The sequence below is a fragment of the Oryzias latipes genome, chromosome 21 (genome assembly GCF_053564925.1).
Source record: "Oryzias latipes strain Hd-rR chromosome 21, Olatipes_Hd-rR_3.1".
NCBI lineage: Eukaryota > Metazoa > Chordata > Actinopteri > Beloniformes > Adrianichthyidae > Oryzias > Oryzias latipes.
Genome location: NC_136257.1, coordinates 5,869,779 through 5,890,179, shown reverse-complemented (window position 1 = coordinate 5,890,179; position 20,401 = coordinate 5,869,779). Strand labels below are relative to the sequence as shown.

Below are 20,401 nucleotides of genomic sequence, written 5' to 3'. Positions count from 1 at the left end.
CCGTGATTAATCCTTTTGGCTACCTGAGACGCCGAACTTGTTTTTTTTTCCTTTTTTTAAATGATATATCTGTTCTCAGGGGATTCTTCAGTTCTTTGAGATGTAAATTTCCTGCTGTAAATTGACAAGAATAATCTGGTGTTGTCCCATGTTCATTATTAAAAAGAACACAAAATGGTTTGTAATATTATTTAATTTTTTAATGTAATATCAGGAAAAAAAGAAGGATCTGAAAATTGGTTCCTTTTTCTGGCAGCCAAACACGATTATACCCTAAAGCAATTCTAAAAAAAAAACAATGTCAGCTGATATATTATGAATAGTTTTTGATCAGCATTTTAGCTTCATTATGGTAAATGCAGACATGTCTTTAATACTTAAATAACCCTGTCTTGTGGGGTTGTTAAAACAAGTCCTAAAATTCCGGGACCTCTCTTCTCCACAGTGCTTAACTTGCGCCTCATGCACGTCTCCTAACTCCTCACAGAATTAATTACAGGAAGGTAGTTCATCAGGAATAACCCACTCGGCTGAAGAGCGGCTCGGAAACGGAAAGGCGCTGTGCTTTCAATGCTTGTTGATGTCATGTTGCTACGGGGAAGAACAGAGAGACTTCCATGTTTGGTCGAAAGTCACTTTGCTCCTACATTTGTCGTCACACATCACTCAAAAAGGAGGAACATGAAAGTTTTTTTTTGCTGGCAGTCTTAAATGGGAATTTGTGTCACACAAGTAAAACTAATGTATTATTGTTTTAGATCTTCCTCTACTGCACTTTGACGTTGTTTGCTTCTCTAATGGTGCATCTTGTGTGTTTTTTTTCTTTCTTCTTCCAGGGTTGCGGGTTTCTCTCCTTCTGTCTGCGTTCCTCATGTTGTTGGGAGCAGGTCTGCGGAGCGTCCCACTGCCAGATCTGCACCTCAGACGATGGTAAGACTTCTGTCAAAGGGCAAAGGACGGCGCTCGAGGGCGTCATCGCTTTTTTTGGTCTCTAATTGGACGCATTAGGGAAACATTTTTATTATCAACTTGTTTATTAAGTTTCCCATTGTCCGTCATGGCTGGTTTAGGCTGAGCCATGTTCATTAGGTCAGGTTTGATGGGTTTATAATCAGACATGAGACAGCAGTCACATGACTCTAATGAGCTCGTTTGATTGGCTTTTTAAGACATCTTCAGAGTTTGAGAGGGAAAAATAAGACGGTCTATGCATTCCTACTTTATTTTCTGACTAGGTAGAACATTAGTTATATTGTACATAAATAATATAAATGTCCCAATAACAGTTAGTCATCCCATTCGAATAATAATCAAAGAGACATTTAAAAAAAAAAAAAAAAGATCTATTTTAAAAATCTTCCCAGTAATTATCTCTTTAAATTATGGTTATGCCATTTTTGCCAAAAAAGAAAAACAGTCTGTGTTGTTTTCTTGGAGATATTTTCTGCAGAGCGGCAGGAGTTCATTAGGAATTCAACTCTGAGTTGTGGGCGTTAACAGCTAGAGCAGAGCAACCCCGCCCCTCTTCACCGTCCTCGTTGGAGAGGGGAGCAGGGAGGTGGCGTATTTTCTACTTTGCAAATTTCCAACTGAATTTTTTTTTTTGTCTGTGCCTGATTCTCAACAATTTGGTTAAAGAAAAACTCAGAAATGCAATTTTTAGCGTAATTTTCTTTATATATGTCCTCCATCATCAGAAAAAGCCCACAAGAACATGATAAAAACACCCAAAACAGCGTTTTGGTGGGTCTTTAATGTCTCATTCAGAATTTTTTCATGAATAGCTCACTGTGTTCAGAAAGTCTGTAACATTTTCCTGTGGCATCCACAAGAAAATAATACAAAATTAAATATCAGAACATGAAGAGACAGAAATCACTTGCATTTCCTAGATCCACGGTGTTTGAAAGCTTTCAGAGAGCAAACGAATCAATTTTGTTTTTCTCAATCTCTTTATCTCTCCGTCTCACGGGGCTGCCGACAAAAAACCATTAGCGAGGTGTAAAGATCTTTTTAGTTGACCTTTGGAAATGTAGGTCAAATGTAAGTAAAGGAGGAAATGCTTATGAATGCAGAAAAGAGGAACCCCTGTGCCTAAACATGAAATAGTATCGGAAAAGGAATTAAACCCACGCTGAGTCACGTGGTAACTTACTTGACACGAATGCTGTTGTATGATTGCAGACTGTTGACCTGCTGTGAATCTGCTGTTATGCAACAGCCTATAAAGGCCTCACAGACCTTTATAGGGCCTGCAAGATGGCGTGAGCTGCTGGGAATTTGACTGAGAAAATCCCCCTATGACAATTTTTAAAAAATATAAAAACGTTCTCAGTGGTGTTTTAACTAATATTATGAAGTTTTAAACCAAATTCCCACAGCTCAAATGTCTTAAAAAGCCTTATTTTATGTTTATCTGAAGCCTCTGTTTCCAAAATCTCCTCTACGTGGGCGTGGCCCGAGTAGCTCCGCCCTAGAGCCCCCCTGTCTTGCACGAGTGAAGAGCTTGACAGGGGGGGGGGGCATAAACGACACAGACTGACGGTCTAAGAAACGGGGGAAATTGTTGACTTCACTTTCACAGCAAATACAACGAGGTGCCAGAAAGAAAGTGAATATTCGCACGCCATTTTCCAAATCCGTGCGGCCAGTGATGAACTTATTCCTGGCCAAACGGACCCAGAGGAAGGCTGAAGTTTAGGATTACGGTTACGGCTAAGATGCGTTCACAATGAACGTGATTCACGCAGGAGAGGCGGCCAGTTTCAGTGTTAAGTAAACGGTACAGACTCGATCTGAGGTCCAGCGGCGCAGCGTTAAGGTCTGGCAGCAGCACGATTTGATACCCATCTGAACCGCCGGAACCAAATCGCCCAACAGTACCCGTCCCAGGTACTGTTGGGTGATTTGTTGGCCAGACAGAGACCCGGTGTGGGATGAGGAGCCAGCCTGCTCGGGCCTCCTGAACTTTATGGTATTTTTCTTATTTTCATTGAAGCAAAATATAAAAAGGTCCCCAAAGTTTATTCTTGTTTGTATTTTTACCCTCTCTGGTTATTGCCGGACAGGAAGCTTTCAAACCCATGCTGTCAGAGCGAGAACACAGATGGGGAGAACACATGTGACAGCTAATGGGACTTTTTAAATTTTTTTTTATTAAACTTGTCCTGTCCAACAGCTGAGCAGGCAGATCAGGCCTCTTGTATTGGACAGATTTTACTGTCACAATTGGGGTTTATGGATCCACGGACAGACTGAGTGTATATTTGTATAAACCCCTTTTGTATTTGAGGCTAAGCTTTATTAATGAAAATTATATTTGTGTGCATTCCTTGTTGGAGCGGACGGAAAAAAAGAAACAAAAGAGGAGAGAAAGAATCGGAGTGGAATATCAGAGATGGGGGATAAGGGGTTAGAGTGGGGGGGTAGTCAATATCACAAAGTTAAAACATAAAAGTGTCATAAGTAAATTACATAACTTAGTTCACACAGCAACAAAACAAAAACAAAAAAATTCTGCACACAACTATTTATGGGTTAAAAGTATAATCACATAAGCAGGTACACACAATATTCACATTACCGACATTCATGAAGAGGGGTGTCGAAAAAGAGAAAAAAAATAATACCAATGCCCGCATTTGTGCAAAGGTGAATAAGCAGCTGGGTTGAATGAATGTGTGCCTCTTAATGGGACTTTAGCTTTAAGTTTCAATAGGTTTGACCAACAACCAAATCCAGACTTGGACGCACCTAAAATGCGTGCGGGCACCACAGCAATGTGACATCTTCTCTTCTGTCGCACCTGAGCTTGTGCACGCTGGACGGGTCAGATCAGGACGATACACATGTGCTTCTGGGCCGTTGTGACACAACAACAGCTCATTGATTTAAACTAGGACATACAGAGCGGCAGCATTTCAATAGAAGCTAGCCTCTGAGTTGTGGGCGGGACTGTTGGTGTGGGGCATAGATGCTATCACTTCCTGTCACCCGTCTGTTTACCCGCTCTCTCACAGCCCCTCACGCCACCAACCTAGCATTACCAGTGCAACAGACACGACAAGCAATCCAGCCGGAGAGTTTTGATCCAGATGCCAGCTCAGACGAGGAAAATGAACGGATCTTTTCAGTCTGCAAGCAGATGCATCAGGATGGAGCGGACCGGCGTGCCCAGCCGATCGTAGTTTAAACGTCAACTACAAGCTTTTTGAGGGCCCGGAGTCTGCTCATGATTCACAATTTGAATGAAGAGATTAATCAGAAATGCAATTCTTAGCTTAATTTTCCTTTTATAGGCCCTCCGTCATGAGAAAAGTGCCACAAAAACACCTAAAACGTGATTTTCATGGAAGTGGGCCTGTAAAACCTGCAGATTATTTCCATGAGTGCAGCTGTCTTTACACTCTAATCATGTATGCTGACAACAGAAACAACAGCCATAATGTTGGTGCTTTTATTCAATAGATTCTGCACATGATATGTGTGCATGATATGATATGAAAAAAAAACAGCATTGCGTGGCAGATGGCTTTATCATAAAGAGGAAATGAAAACCCTTTCCTATTATTTTTTTGTAAAACACACTGAGATCAGATTATTTGATGTTAAACCAGATTCCACAATCATATTGCATCAGTTCTAGATTTCCAGCTGACTGAAAGCAAACTCTATCTGGACCCGGCTATGGTACAGCGAGCGCCCCCCCTTTTCTTTGAGACTCATGAGGAAAAACTGGAAATGCTCATGAGTCAGTTTCCCTTTTTATGCAAGATTCCAAGCAGCCTGGACGATCACTTCTTCAGATTCTCTTTTTAAATATGAAAAGAAGAAATAATGGTTTAAAAAAAAAGCTATTACAATGATATTGCATAATATGACTGTGACACGTCTGCCTAATTTCTAAAAGACATTTAAAAGGGGTGACATGCAGTTCCATTTCTTACCAGTAGATGTCCCTCTTTACTTTACAGTGAAGAAGAAGAAGCAGCATCAGGCTGTAAGCTTTGTTTTAGTTGAATTCATTGTTGTAAACCATGCAGGCTCCCACAGATTAGCTTCTTCTCATCTATCATGTGAGCTGGAGGTCCAATAAGGAACACTTTCTTTGGGTGACGCCCAGATGAGAAGTGTGTGGCGTCCGAAGGCATTGTGCGACGGATCAAACACGATATTGTAGTTTCCTGCTCTCCCTTTGATCATTCGACATGTGGCAACAGCTGTCCGGGGTTAAAATCATGCATGTTCCCTCAAAGCCCCCCTGCAGGTCTGTTTATTTCAGCCCCCCTCCTCCCCATGCCTGGGAGGAACTTGTTTCTGGTCCTGATTACCTCCTGAGGAAGCAAAGATCACCTTTTGTTTGCTTTCTTGTTTGCTAGGCAAAGGGGATTCAAAACAAGACACATCCTCTCCCATTTAAGTCAAAACATGTGTTGTGAAGTTCAATCAAGCACCAGGAGTTTCATTTGTTCTTTTCCGTGTGATCAATGCTGTTCTCACATTTGGAGAGCTCCCCCCTTTTCCCCCTTCGTCCTCCGCTCTTCTCAGACCCTAACTTAACTGTTTTCTGTCTCTACAACGCAAACATACAGAAAATTATCTTTAGTAAGTGTCAATGAGGTATATCCTGACTCAGACGACCTCACCGTGAGTCCAGCAGGCTCTTATATCAGAGAGGTTGTTTTTAGCGTGATTGCTTTGGCTCATTTTCATGAGAAAATTGCATCTGTAAGCTCCAATAGAACACAAGGACTCAGATGGTTATGCCACACCGCGAGCTAATACCCCCCATTGTGAACCGGATTCAGTCTGACAGAGTTAATCAATGCTGATAAATGATGGCTCATCGAAAAACATCTATGCCTGCTGTATTTGTCTCCCCTGCCACAGGCTCTGGAGTGTCTCCTTCACCCTTATGTTAGTGGCCATCAGTTTTCATCAACCGGCAAATTACAGACTTTTTTTATCTGCAGCTTCCCGCCTTTGGCCCAGAACAGCAAGCTGGGAAACTTTTCAAAGCAAAGTTTTAAAGTCCCACTCCGATCAGGGGTCTTCTAATCATGAAAATAATAAACCTGTGTCGTCTTCTAGGACATAGTTTCTGCAGAGCAGCAGAAGTTAAGTTGTTGGTGCGGAGCGAATCGCCCCCCCATCCCGTCACCTTTAACTGAGAGCTCTCTGTTTACACTCTCTCTCACATTACGGGTCCACAAAAATGGCGATCTGTGGAGCAGTTTTAAGTGGGATACCAGCTCAGACGAGGAAAATGAAGACGTGCAAGAATCTAGTGGTCTACAAGTGGATGCATCAGAACTCCAACATCAGAAAAAGAACATATTAAAAAAAACATTCTTTTATTATCAGAGTGTGTCTTAACAAGCTTCATGTTAGCTAGTTTACAGCTAAAAGTTCTGTTCTAAATTATTATGAACTTTACTACCGTATTTTCTGGACTATAAGTCGCTGCGGAGTATAAGTCGCACCAGCCCAAAAATGCATTATAAAGTAGAAAAAAACACAGATAAGTCGCACTGGACTATAAGTCGCATTTTGACGGGAAATTCATTTGACCAAATCTAAGACCAAGAACTAAGAAGTTCCACAACCTCATATGACACAATCATAGCAGACTGTTTATCTCATAATTTCACAGTAATTCTTTCTCAAATTTATTTATTCCTTTCATGAAGCATCATTGGCCAACTAATACTCTGTTTTCATCCTGTATTTGTAGAAACAGTTGTCATTTTTATTGCATTTCTGAATCTATGAAATCATTGGAAAATAGAATATTATGTTGTTAGCCTTCAAGATCTTACTGTAAAAAAAGGTTTGCTGATTCTCTGAGTCACTTAACATACTCTTAACGCTTGACATACCTCATACATCAAATTGAACATCATCTCTGTTCCTCACAAATGAACATAACAGGAGGGTTAACACTGTATTTATTTCAATTTATTTCTAATATAAGTCGCACCCCTTGCCAAACTATGAAAAAAAGGGCGACTTATAGTCCAGAAAATACGGTATATAAACCAATCTGCCACTATCTTCTCCTTTCAGTGCAGCATCCAAAGTATGCTTGAATGCTAACCAAAGACGTATTTAGGCTCTTGTACATTTAAAGCATCCCCATATGCCACATGGGGAAAAGTAGTTCTGTATCCAACATCCGAAACCGTATTTCTTTACTCACGTCATCGTCAATCAGGGGCAGACAAAAAAAAAAAATGCAGTTTGAAAAAAGAGCTTAGTCATGACGTAGAAAATACACGGAGAGGGCAACAAGTTTCCTGATCCGAGCTTTCAGCAATGGGAGGGGAAAGGAGGCGTGGCGTAGCTTTGAGCCAACTGCCCCGCCCACAATTCAGAGGCAAATTTCTAATAAACTGCTGCCGCTCTGCAGAAACTATGTCCTAGGAAATGACAGGTATTTTTTTGATTTGGTCTAATACCGGCATAATCATAATTCAAAGACCACTGGGAACGCCAAAAATAGATCAAGACATTGATCAGAGTGGGACTTTAAGAATAAAGATTAGGAACTCTATTTTGTTTCTTATGAAAAGTTTTCTGTCTACCTTGCTGAATGAGTGTTTTATAATTAATGAATGACACTTTAATGCTTAACTGCACGAATGCGGTCTATACTAAGTTTCATCATTTCCTGTGGACTTTCTATTGTTACTGAAAACCGAAACTCCACCTGAACTAACACCATTACAGACTGTTTTTTATTTTTATTTGTTTATTTATTTCTTAACATTTGTTTTTTTCCCATTACAGACAGTTTTAATATCATTGTTTTTCTTCCCCTTCAAGGTCATTTTTGTTTGCATGCACTAATGTGATCCGCACTCTCTGGGACAAAAAAGCACATTTGACAATTTCCCTGTCATATTTGCTGCCTCTTAATATTTCCTCACCGGATCTCAGCGGAGCCGTGACTGCACGGACATAGACGTTGCGTTTGTTTTCATTAGGAAAAGGTTGCATTAACAATCTGTCACTGTTTGGATGTATTTTTAAAACCACATCTGATTAGCTGGTGTTGTTGCTTTTTTGTCTCAGTTTCCCTGCTGAACCCAAACTGGCCGTTTTTGTGTGTGCTTTTGCGACAGACCCACTCCAATGAAAATCAGTTTTTTTTGTGTGTTTTTAACATGCTCTTGAAGCATTTTTGTGACGATGGACGACATAGATAAAAAAATTGAGCTTAAAATTGAATTTCTGGGTGTTTGTTTATTCAAATCGTTGTGAATCAGGAGCAGACGAAAAAACTGCTGTTGGAAAAAAAGTGACGCAGAAAATACGCTACAAGCTCCCTGCTTCGCTCGGTTTTCATGCATCCACTTGTAGACAAATAGATCCATCTACATCTTCCTCATCTGGCCCCAAACTGTACAGCTGGACAGCTCCAGTATGGATCGCCATTTTTGTTGCACCATTAATGTTAGGTTGGCGGTGTGAGGGGCTGTAAGCTAGCGGGAGAGACTGTAATCACATGGGTAACAAGAAACGGGGGGAGGCTTACTCTGCCCAAGACTTAAAGGGGAATTTCTAATAAACTACCGCCGCTCTGCAGAAACTAAGTCCAAGAAAGGACACAAATTTTTTTAAATTTTGGCTAAAAACAGCATCATCGTAATTAAAAGACTTTAAAAAAATTGAAGAAAAGATTTATGGGGACTTTATTTCAAACTACAGCATGTTAAATTTATTTTAGAATAAATAACCTTCCAGGTGTCTGTATGCAAACCGAGTAGTCCGAGCTTATGTTGACCATCACAGGAATACATCGACTGTGCTTGTGGTTATTTTCATGATGGGTGAGCAGGTGAACGGACTCTCAGAGCGGCTCCTCAGTCTCATAACGATGCACTGATGAATGCTTATGATGCCTACATACCAAAAAGGAAATGCCAGGGAGACGGTTCTAATGCTAAAGATGGATTTTACCTCCGCTTCTCTCATCTTCTGTCATGCATAATTAGACGGAGGATGTAATGGTGTGGAATGCTGTGCCGTCTCGGCCCCGGTCTGATCTTTCCGGCTGAGATTGAGAATGAACTTAAAAAGGGCGTTAGACTGTCACGCACCAACACAGGCGGCCGAGTTAAAAGCCTCTGAGGTTTTGTCCTGCTGTAAATCTGAAAAAAACAACAACCCTTCAGGTCACTTGTTGTCAAACTCTTGCTGTTAAGTTGTCACTGTCAGCACAGCTCCTTCTGCTCTGCTGGGTCACATTCATGTGTGACAGCCAGAGTCAGTCAAACAGACATGGACACTGCAGACTAGAGAGATATTTAGCTTGTTAATCATCTGTAAAGTTTAAAAAACTGTAGAAAGTTACAAATATGTAGCAGGACATTATGCGAAGGGTTCTATTCAATACAAACCTTATTTTTTTCTTTCAATTTATAATCAAGATTTGAATTTAAAAAGGATTCCAAGGCTAATTTTTTATTTATTCTTTTGCATCCCTAAATCCAATTTATAATTTGTTGCCTACCCCCAGCAGGGAGTTATGATGCTTCGCAGAGGAGACTTCAAAAGCACGGCAACTAATTTAAAACCTGAGCCAATATCTTTTTTTTTTTACTGATTTATGAAAATCAAGAAGGAGTTCTGATGAAGGAGCTAATACTCAGTGGCCGTCACCACAGGAGTGTAGTTCTCTTTTACAGTAAAAAAAAAGGCATAAGTTTTTTGAAAATCCTCTTTACATCAAACTGATTATTTGTCAAGTATCTGCAGGTCTGTGGAAAGTAGTGATGGTGGTGTAACTGTCATGTTATGTTCACATTGTCCTATAATATTTTGAGATGGGAAATATGTATAAATATATATATATATATATATTTTTTTAAAAAAAAAGCCCTTTTATGTGTTTGTTCCTGACAGACTTCCTGCAGCGTTCCTAAAAATGATGGAAAACTGTCACAAAATCTCGAGTTTGTCATGTATTCTTGTCAGTAAACAAGATATTTTATTACGTTTCTAAATAATGAGACATACATTATTAAAAAAAACGTGTTTTTTTAATAGCTTGATGATGGAACCTCATCGTTGGTGCAGGATCTTCCCTTGTCTGCTGTCATTCCTGTCATTCTCCCCTCCCCGGTTACTCACCTTCCCTCCTGCTCTGCCTGTTGAGACAGCTCAGGCTGCTGCCAACGCACAGCGTCTTTCCTGAACGCGCAGACAATCACTCAACTGTGAGCGAGTCCTCTCTGCTGACTGACAGTCTCAATCAGACAGGGTTGGGGGGGAATTGAGACTCTTGAGGCAATCAAACGGCGTCTCAGAAGGCGTTTGTCTCACAGCTCAGTCAGACAAAAACTTTAGGATTTGGAAGGAGGTGGTAACTAGAATTCTCACATTTAAAAAAAAAATCCTATTCTTGTTCATTTACATTACTGTTTAACCTATTCTTCTGTATTACATGTTTGTTTTAGATCAAAGTATTGTGAAGGGAACTTGATGTAAAGCTTTTGGTGTGAAAATCCAATGAACATGGTCTTCATTAAACCACCTGTTCCTGATTTAACCCTTGTGCTATCTTGTGGGGTCCAGATGACCCCACAGATGACCCCACTCCCAACGTTAACGTGCCTCCAAGGCACGTTAACGTTGGGAGTGGGGTCATCTGGACCCCACAAGATAGCACAAGGGTTAAAACGGCATTAAAGCAAATAGTATTAGCGTTAAACCCCTGTGTTTCATAAAATATCCACAAGGTGCAAGAGCTATGATTGAGCGATCAGCTAATTTTATTACAGTAACTAATAGTAAAGGAGATTCAGTTTGTCACATTTGGTTAAATGTTTAATTATTATGTAAGTGAATCGCTAAAACTTTTCCGTTCCAGGCTGATACACGGAGGCCAGCTCCTCAATGGGTTGGCCGGGCCGACAACCATGAGCGCAGGCCCCTACCTCTCCACCACTTGGTTTGCTCCTGACCAAAGAGCCACGGCCACGGCCGTCGCCTCGCTCTTCTGTTACCTGGGAGGCGCCGCCTCGTTCCTCGTGGGGCCTCTTGTTGTTCCGGCTCCCAATGTGTCCCAGACGGTGAACGGCGTGGCAGCGGCGGTCTCTGACAACTCCATCCAAGACAGGATCCAGCTGATTTTGTATGCAGGTACCAGAGAAAAGCAAAGCTTCTGAAGGCACAGGCTTGATAGCACATCATTTTGCCATAATGTCAGCCTCGTCAAGAGATATAAAAAGACAATCAGTCAAGGGTATTTTGCTTAAACGCATTGAGCTCCAGCTGTAGTCCTTGGAGATGTGGCTCTGAAAAATGGCGTGCTGGGACTGTTATGCTTTAATGATTCAGAAAATTAAAATAGCAACGAAAAGAGAAAAAGCTATGATAGATTAAGGCTGTGTTTAATCAAAAGCAGTAATGTTAATATTTTTAATAGACAAAGTAGACATGATTGCGAATTATAAGCTACACGTTGTAAACTCTCCAACATAATGGGATAAGATACAACCTTGATGGCGCAGTTGAAGCTAAAAAAAATTTTGAGAAAGAAGAAAAAAAGGGTTCATTGTTTTTTTTTTGTCAGAAGTGTTCTTCTGTGTCCTGCAGAACTTAATTTTCCTCCTTCCTTTCTCAGATCTCTTAAAGTCCCCGTTTGATCATCTTTTCATCTATTTCAAAATCTTTCCCAGTAATCCTTTAATTAGAACTAGAAGGAGCCACATTTCCAGAAGTAAATGCAGGGTTGAAGGCTATATTGCTGAATGAAAATGAAACTTAAAGGGTAATAATTGGCTCAAAAAGAAAAAGACATGATCAAAGTTGACCGTAAAGAAAATAAAAAAAGCACAATAACAAAAAAAGATAAGTTTGTGAAAAATGCCAGCGCCGAGTATCGAACCAGTGAAGTTGTGCACCACAGCTCACCTGTCATACCATGACACCACCCAGGTACAGTGGACAGGACATATAATCAATGGAATCCTGGAATATCTTGAAAAGTTCAAGGACTTGAAGGACCAATAGTCATAACTGGAAAAATCTGAAAGAGCTGAACATTTTACAAGTTGAATGGTTAAAACAGCTGAAAAATTGTCAAAGTTAAGCCCCAAAAATGGCTCAAAATACTATAGTGAACCAGAAGAACATGCAGGGTTGTATTCCTTATTGCCAAGTTAAAATGAAACTTAAAGGGTAATAATTGCCAAAAAAAATGTAAATATGAAACAGCCCAATAACAAAAAAAATGTTTTTGTGAAAAATGTCAGTGCCGGGTATCAAACCAACGAGTTACTTCCCCAAGGATTCCCCATGTATTTCAATGTGAGCAAAAATCCTGGAATATCTTAAAAAGTTCAAGGATTTGAAGGACCAGAAGTCATTGCAGGAAAAATCTGAAAGAGCTGAACATTTGAATTAATGAATGCTTAAAGTGGCTGAAAAATGGTCAATTGAGTTAAGAGGCAAAAAAAGGTGGAAGACACTATAATAAAGAAAGAGAAACAGGAAAACAATGGGTTTAATGCTTTTATAGCATTCAACCAACTCTGCTGTTTTAGCCCAAATTAAGAAAACATGTTGTTTTCTTAGACATAGTTTCTGCAGAGCGGTAGGATTTTATTAGAAATTCACCTGTCACTTCCTGTCACCTATCTGTTTAAGCACTCTCTTCCAACCACAACCTAACATTACCGGAGCAACAACAATGGTGAGCAACATCTGAACTATCCATACGCGCAGTTTTAGACGATCCACTTGTAGACGATCTAAATCGTCTACAAGTGGATGCATCACAATGGAGCGTGCCCAGAGTAATTTCAAATATTTTTTTTTTCATTTGCCCCTGATTCTTTGCATAAAGAAATACTCAAAAAGGCAATTTCAATCTTAATTTTACTTTTTATATGTCCTCCACCATCAGAAAAATGTCACAAGAACAGGTTCAAAACACAAAAAAAACAGTTGGTCTTAAAAGATATGAAAGTGTTCCTTTTTAAAAGTCGCCGATTGTTTTACTACAGTACAAAAGTAGATAAATCCATTTATCTCCTTTTTTTCTCTGTATGCTTTTGTGCTTTTGCAGAACTGGCTGCCGTTGGGGTGCTTTTCACAGCAATCTTCTTCTTCTTCCCATCATGGCCCCCGATCCCCCCAAGTGTGGCGGCTGCAAGCCAGAGACTGAGTTACAGGAGCAGCATCTGCAGACTTCTGAGGTAAGAACCACAAACCCTCCACAAATGAGACTGCACTGTGCGGTTGGGGTGGGGGGTTCCTCTCCCAAAAACATTTACAACATGGCCGAGTACTGACGTGTTTAAGCAAGTGTTTTATGCAGCCACCTGAAATGCACTGATCGGTGCAGCTTCCAGAGTTTGCTGATGCAGTGGTTGCCTTCTGTCTCAGAAAGTTAAAGTGACAGAGTCTTGCACCGCGGAAGGACATGGAATCTTAATGAAGGGGTCTGCCACTCACCATCTGCTTGGGTTGTAATCAAAGAAACCCAGTGCCCCCCCCAGATTAATTACAAAGCTTCAATACACTGCTTTCTATTGAGGGCATCGACTCCCGCATTCCCACTGGCAGCGTGGGTTAGGAAGACATTCTCGGGAGACTCGTCTGCTTGTGGTCAGAGGTAGAACGATGGTCTGTTATGACAAGGTCTTGGACGTTGGGGGAATTTGTTGTTTGTCTTTTTCTCCCTGAGGAGAAAGTCTCAAGAGAAAAAGCTTAAAATTGACTCACACTTATTATAATCCTGCGACTCCCATCTCTGCACGCCTTCGCACTTTCCATCAAGGCCATATTTATTCTCTGGGCTTCAGGCAAACAGAATTGCCCGTGAAGTGTGTGCTCTGCCTTTTGCCTGGCTTGTGAAGGAATGAGGCCTGTGGCAGTGGCAAGGGAATAAAGGCCGACGAAGAAAAGCTGGGCAGTTGCAACTAGGGATTTGGTTCAGCTTAGCTGGCTATATTCACAGGAAAAGATAGCTCCACCGTGGTGCCGGGCTTCCTGGAAGCCTTTTTTTCCCTTGCCTGCTCAGAAAGGCTTAATTTCCATCAGATTTTTATGGGACTGACTGACAAAGTTCAATCAGATATAAACCCAATACTTAGTTCTGGACAGATACACCCACATGTGCACGTCTGACCAAGTCAACCAGCCTATCTAGCTGAGAGGGTCTCTGCTCCACTGGTGATAGGCAGCCTTCCAGTGACCCGTTTGAGCCGCATTTATATTTTGTCTGCAGTGACAAACACATGCAAATGGAGGAGGGAGGGTTCTTTGTCAGCTTTATACCGCACGGAAACTCTTACAACAGTCTGACTAAATGATTTTATTGAAGCGAAATTAGCTCCTTAGCACATTGGAGCAGCTTAAAACCTTTCTGTGTTTGTTCATTATTCCTGGCAGCATCTCAAACTTTGCTTTCTAGTCCTTTGATCAGATCAGATATTTAAGTATTTTCAAACATCTAAAAAAAAAAAAGTAAGGCACATTGACTTCTGGATGTATGGAAAACCTATGCAATTAGAGTTTAACCTCAAAAATATAAAAGTTCTAAGACAATTGATAAATCTGTGAAGGGGTAATGTTTAGTAGCCTTATAGCTGCGCAAAATACATTTAAAAGTGTTCATTTTTCAACAAGATCTAGAACTTGAACATGTCTGCATGGGATACAAACCCCTTCTCTGAACTCAGCTGATAAGTACTTGTGTCGTCCAAGGACGTTAGTGATAAACTTTTCTGCATTTGACTAAAAGGGAGTTTTTATTAAGTTTGAGAAACGCTGATCCTCTGCCTCTGAAATAAATGCCTTTTAAGAAGGATGGAGAATCTTCTCATGACTGAATGACACCTAATCGGTCCATTTCAGAGGAAGGCTGTAAGGCGTTACAAAACAACGTGTCAAATCCACCGCTTTGCCCGATCTCCATCCATTGATGAGTCTTCTAATCCATTAAGTCTGTCAGGATCTGAGTGCTGGCTACTGATCTGCAGTTTGATGAGAGCTTCCAGCTGCTCACATCTGCTGCTGCCACAATTGTCTGATTAGAAGTGTGGATGGTCCATCATGTGCTGCAGAACTTACATGTTGTCCTGATAAGACCTTCAAGACCCTTGACCTCCCGTGCCAAAAAATAAAACAAAACCCAAACATACAAATTTTTTTCCAACTAGATCTTATATTGTTAAGGAACAAGCAGAGAAACAGCTTGTAACTGTAGCTTTGTTCTAATGTCATTGTTTTCATCTTTTTAATATTTGATATTAAACATTCTTTAAACTTTTTTTCAAGACATACAGAGAGGATTTAGTACTTAAACATTTTAAGGTCTCTAATGCTTGGAGAATGAGCTCAAATCCATGACATAGAATAGAATAGAATAGAATAGAATAGAATAGAATAGAATAGAATAGAATAGAATAGAATAGAATAGAATAGAACGGTATTGATTCACCAAAGGGGAAATTACCTATTACCTTGTAGTACCTTATTACTAGATACAGCTGATAGATAATAAATACCGGTAGCCAAAAATACACTCAAAAATGTATAACAACAATCATTAAGATAAGGTAAGATAAAATAAGATAAGATAGGACTTTATTGATCCCCGGGGGGAAATTGGGTTGTCACAGCAGCCAAAAACAAGAAAAATAGCAGTTGGAAAGTACGAAAAACAAAGTAGCAAAGTAGCAAAGAGTAATTATAAAGACTCATTAATTTATGAAAAACTTAGAGAACAAGTTTAAACCCTTTCTTTTCCATGAAAATATGTGATCAGCTGCAAATATTACTAAACAAAGAGAAATTACAGCTTTTACAAGAAAAAAAAATCCAAGATAGATTTTTGAAATCAGTTATATAAAATTGTTTAAAAATAGATTTACCTTTAGCCATGTAAAATGTATTTTCTAATTCCCCCCAACTGCTTTAGAGTTTCAATTCTATTGTTTAAAATACCTTTAACTTTTATGATTCTAATGAAAGTATTGTTTGTTTTGTTGTAACGCGGCAGAGGCTCAGGTGGGTGAGCAGGGCGGGTCATTCCCTGCCCCACACTGGCTGCCCCCAGCGTTGCCCCACTGGTGCATGAATGCCTAGAAATGTCCCACTGATGGTCAGAGCGGGCCGTAGGCGCTCACTGGCAGCCACGCCTCTGTCGTTCTGATGTAGCCGCGGCAACATCAGTAGCTTCCCATCACCAAGTATGATAGAGGAGTGACAGAATAATGGACACATTGTAAGAGCTTTGAGCATCTGGAAAATCGCAGAGAAATCTAATCCATTATTAATATAGTTGAATCTTGGAATAAAGGCTGTGCTCTGATCAATTTGACAAGATCAGACAGATTTCTATCCTTATCTATGCACAGGAGGAAGTGTGAACGCAATACACAATTAAACTTTGCCTTTTTTAATTTCTGGTAACGTTTTTTTCCAGTTTTTTTTATCTTCTTTCAATGTCGCTTGCGTTATAGTGTTGAGGGGATTTTTAAGGACAAAGATGCTTGATTATTGATTTAATTGCTGGAGGGTTAATTAAAAAGGATGATGAGATAAAAACATTTTAGCTAACCCTAACCCTAACCCTGCTTTGTAAAGCTCATCTGTTGCAAACAGACAGGATGTGTTTGTATGTCGACGGAGTCAAAGGGCAAAGCAAATAAACCACTTATTGTCCAAAATGCACCGGTATCAACAAAAGGAAAGGGCGTGCATGAATTTCACAACAATGCTTTCAAAATACCAAAAGGTCTGTGTTTTAGGACTTTACCTCCTTAGATTGTTTGGATGTGTTTTCAACTGAAATGTTTGCGTGTTACTGGTTTAAAGTTTACCAGACGCACAAAGCTACCAAATTTCTCCCTGAACAAAAAGATGAAAACAAAAGTCCAAAAGCTGAGCGGTTTGCCGAAGTATAAGGAAGAGAAAACAATCACTGACTGCTTAGTTTGTTGTTTCTATCGCCCATCGTGGGCGGAGGAGGCGGCTCTGATATGAAATCAGTACACCTGCTTCTGCACATGATTAGCATGAGTGTTACAGCTGATTGCATCTGGATGTCTTCAGATGGGGAGATGATATTTAAATTAAAGAGGAAAGCCCCTTAATTGCATAAAGGATGTAAATTGACAACGTAATTAAGTGTTTGCCTTTTTTCGCTTTATGCAGTCGACTTTGAGCTTGGACTGTAAATAAATCTGTGGATCAACATAAGAACTAGGAAATGTCGTTTGATTCATTTAATCAAAAAGTTTAATTTGGTATGACAAGTAATTTAACAGAGTTTCATCGTAACACTGATTATTTGTTCCCTTCTCCTTCACCTCTAAACCTTTGTAGCTACAGATGTGATGAATTGCAAGTGACTATTCAATAATGATCCAGGTTTTGTTAAATGAAATTAGTTGAGACCTTTTTTCTCCAATTATTTGAGATATTTGAAGACTTGTATCTGATGCAGTTGCATGTTGGACACACACATTCCTGCAATCGGATGGTTCAAACAAAGAAGAGACAAGATGGCGGCAGAACATCATTAGCCGGGAAACGGAAATTCTACAAATTTCCAGTATTGTGGCACCTTTTTTAAAAACTTTTTCATGTGAATTAAGGGTTCAGCGTGCAACGAGAGCTTAAAACGGGGACAAATGGGTAATCATTTTATTCGTTTCAGAAAGGAAATACGCACACGTGTTCAGATTGGTAAAACTGTTACACCTGAGATTTGGGTCCAGTGTTTATATTTTGTCACCGTAACTTTTCAACCCAGAACGCGATCAACGTGAATCCGCTTATTCTGTTGCAGAGAAGAACGGCTTTGCGATGGTATCTAACACTATATGCGTATTGGGGAAAAGCTGCTTTAAATATTTCCTTACTGGCTTTAATCCTCTTTCCTCTCCCGATCATCGGATTCACGTTGATTGCGTAAGAAGTTACGGTCAGAGCAAAGTAGGCTTTGACAGAGACACCCCCGGTGTTTGAGTTTTAACACTTGAACCCGGGTGAAAAAAGCTACCAATGTCTTGCCGCCATGTCGCCTGCAACCAGATCCTCTTGCATCACAGGGGTGTTGGGTGGGTGTGGTCGCACCAGAGTTTTGTTCTTCTAAGGAACTGACTTTGGAGATCTACGATTAATAGACACTAAATAATCATTTGTTATTGTAATAATTGACCAACATCAGAAATCGATGGGTTGACCCCTGACCGTAAAGTTGCAGGTTCAGTTCCCGCTTTGACTGACCAAGGGTCAAATTGTTCTTGAGTAAGACCCTGAACTCCACATAGCTCTACGTAGTAAATGCGTGTAGCAAAGGTAGCAAAGGTAGAAAAGTGCTTCATAAGTATACACAATTTACAATGTGTTTCAGCAGAAAATAAACGGGATTTGAGCTAAAAAGAATAAAACAGAGTCTTTTGATTGAGGCTGGTCTTATCTGGATATCCAGTCTGTCTTAGATTACAGATACAGTCACCTTCTGGGTTAAGTTGGTACTTGCTGTCTTGGAAAGGTGAACTCCGGTTCAAGTGCTGTCTGTAAAAAGGAAGTCTTTTTCTCTCTTTTAATGTTTGTGTGCATGGACCTGGTTGAAATTTATTTCACAAAATAGCCAAAATGTTTGTTAAACACCATTAATAAACAAATGATGTGTTTTGTGAAATTACATACCCATTATGTTAAGAAATAAGAGGTTTAATATGCTGTGCTTCAGTTGAAGACTTGAACACATCGGCTTTTTAGACTTCTTTAGGTTTGCTGATGCAATGCTGATTGTGATTTCTTTAGCAACCTGCGGTTCCTGATGGTCGCTCTGGCGTATGCTGTCCCGACGGGAGTGATCGCCGGCTGGACGGGAGTCCTTGATATGGTTCTTACCCCAGCTAAAGTCAGCCAGGTGAGCCTGAAGTATACACACACCGCAGTGTCGGCAAGAATACATGTGGGAGCATCATGGATCCATGATGGATCCATCATGGATCCATGATGGATCCATCATGGATCCATGATGGATCCATGATGGATCCATCAAGGATCCAAATCCTTCTCTGTTGATGTATTTTGAATGGAAGGAATCATTCATGGTTAACTGAGGAAATGAAAAAGGCTTCTGATGACGCGGTACAGGAAAACCTATACTTTATCGTGATGGCCAAGTGACACATTTAGGCTTAGGCTTCTATCTTTTTCCACTCTGATTTTCAGTTTAGAAACCGATTAATGTAATAATTACATTTTTTTTATACTGTATATTTCCTGTTGTGCATCTCCACCTTAAAAGTCAAACTCTGAAACTTCGGTCTGTCCTGCACTTTGCAAAGCCTTTTCGCATCTGTAATCAGCAGAGAAACACTAAGATCGATGCGGTTTTATATTGAAGGGTAAATTGTCTATTATAAAAAAAAAGGAGGCCGGTTCTTTCGCACGTCTTAAGAGGCAAGCAAAGCAAGTGAACGCTAGTCTGAAATATTACAGATGTTTCTTCATGAACTCATCCATCCAAATGGAATCTTGAAGACCACAAACCAGACAAAAGCAGCCCATTCAATTGTGTGTTCTATTACTTTTCTATTTTCTTCTACAATTCTGTCCTTTTGGTCCACATTTTGCAAAGAGTACAATCGATTTCATCTCTTTATGAGCATACCTCCTGTGGTTTTGCTTTTTTGGGGGAAAAATTAACAAATTGATGAGAGATGTTCCTGCTGTGCAGGTTTGGGGGTGAAACATCAGAATAGCTGGCAGTTTCCTGTTGTCAAGTCTGCTAGATTTAAAAAGAGAAAACTGAGATTCTTTTCCGAAGTAGCAGCTGAACAGTGCTGGTGTAAAGATTAACAAGAATGGTGGGAGTTTCTTTTTTTTGTAATCGCCACTTTTAAGGCATGTGAATAAGTAATCCTCTTTAAATCAAATGTATTAATTTATTGTTATTGTAAATAAGCTTACAATAATTCAGACCTTCACAAATATTAAAGGTAATGCCCAAATTCTTGCTTGCAGCAATTTGAGACCAATTTCCCATCATTCACCTGTTCCCAGTAAGGTGCAGATATAGCAGAAAATCTCAGGAAAATTTCTTTGTTCTGTGACAGAGAAAGCTGAGAAAATGGAGAAAAAGCAGAAACTTCTGTGACTGATTTGTGCTGAAGCCCGCTGTGCACCCACAAATTCAATAACACAGACAACTAATTCTATTTTTTATCTGATTTCTACAACTCTGTCAGATCTAAAAGCAGCGGAGAGACAGATGCTGATAAAGAAAAAAAGACGATCAGGCACAACAAGTGTGTTTATTTATTTTTTTACCTGACCTTAAAATGAATCGATGAGGTTCAAGGCTGGTGAAGTTTTTCAAACTTATTATAGATTGGCATGTGTGAGCTAGTGCATCACCGCT

General features: G+C 40.0%; 1 protein-coding gene across 2 annotated transcripts in view; it reads left to right on the top strand.

The window, feature by feature from the left end:
* Nucleotides 1-20,401, top strand: part of slc49a4 (solute carrier family 49 member 4) — a 48,903-nt gene that overhangs the window by 2,586 nt on the left and 25,916 nt on the right. For both annotated transcript variants that reach the window (XM_023950460.2, XM_078939178.1), the window contains exons 2-5: nt 837-930; nt 10,874-11,145; nt 13,076-13,205; nt 18,793-18,901. In XM_023950460.2, the coding sequence (XP_023806228.1) occupies nt 837-930; nt 10,874-11,145; nt 13,076-13,205; nt 18,793-18,901 (605 nt within the window). The remainder of the gene's footprint in view (nt 1-836; nt 931-10,873; nt 11,146-13,075; nt 13,206-18,792; nt 18,902-20,401) is intronic.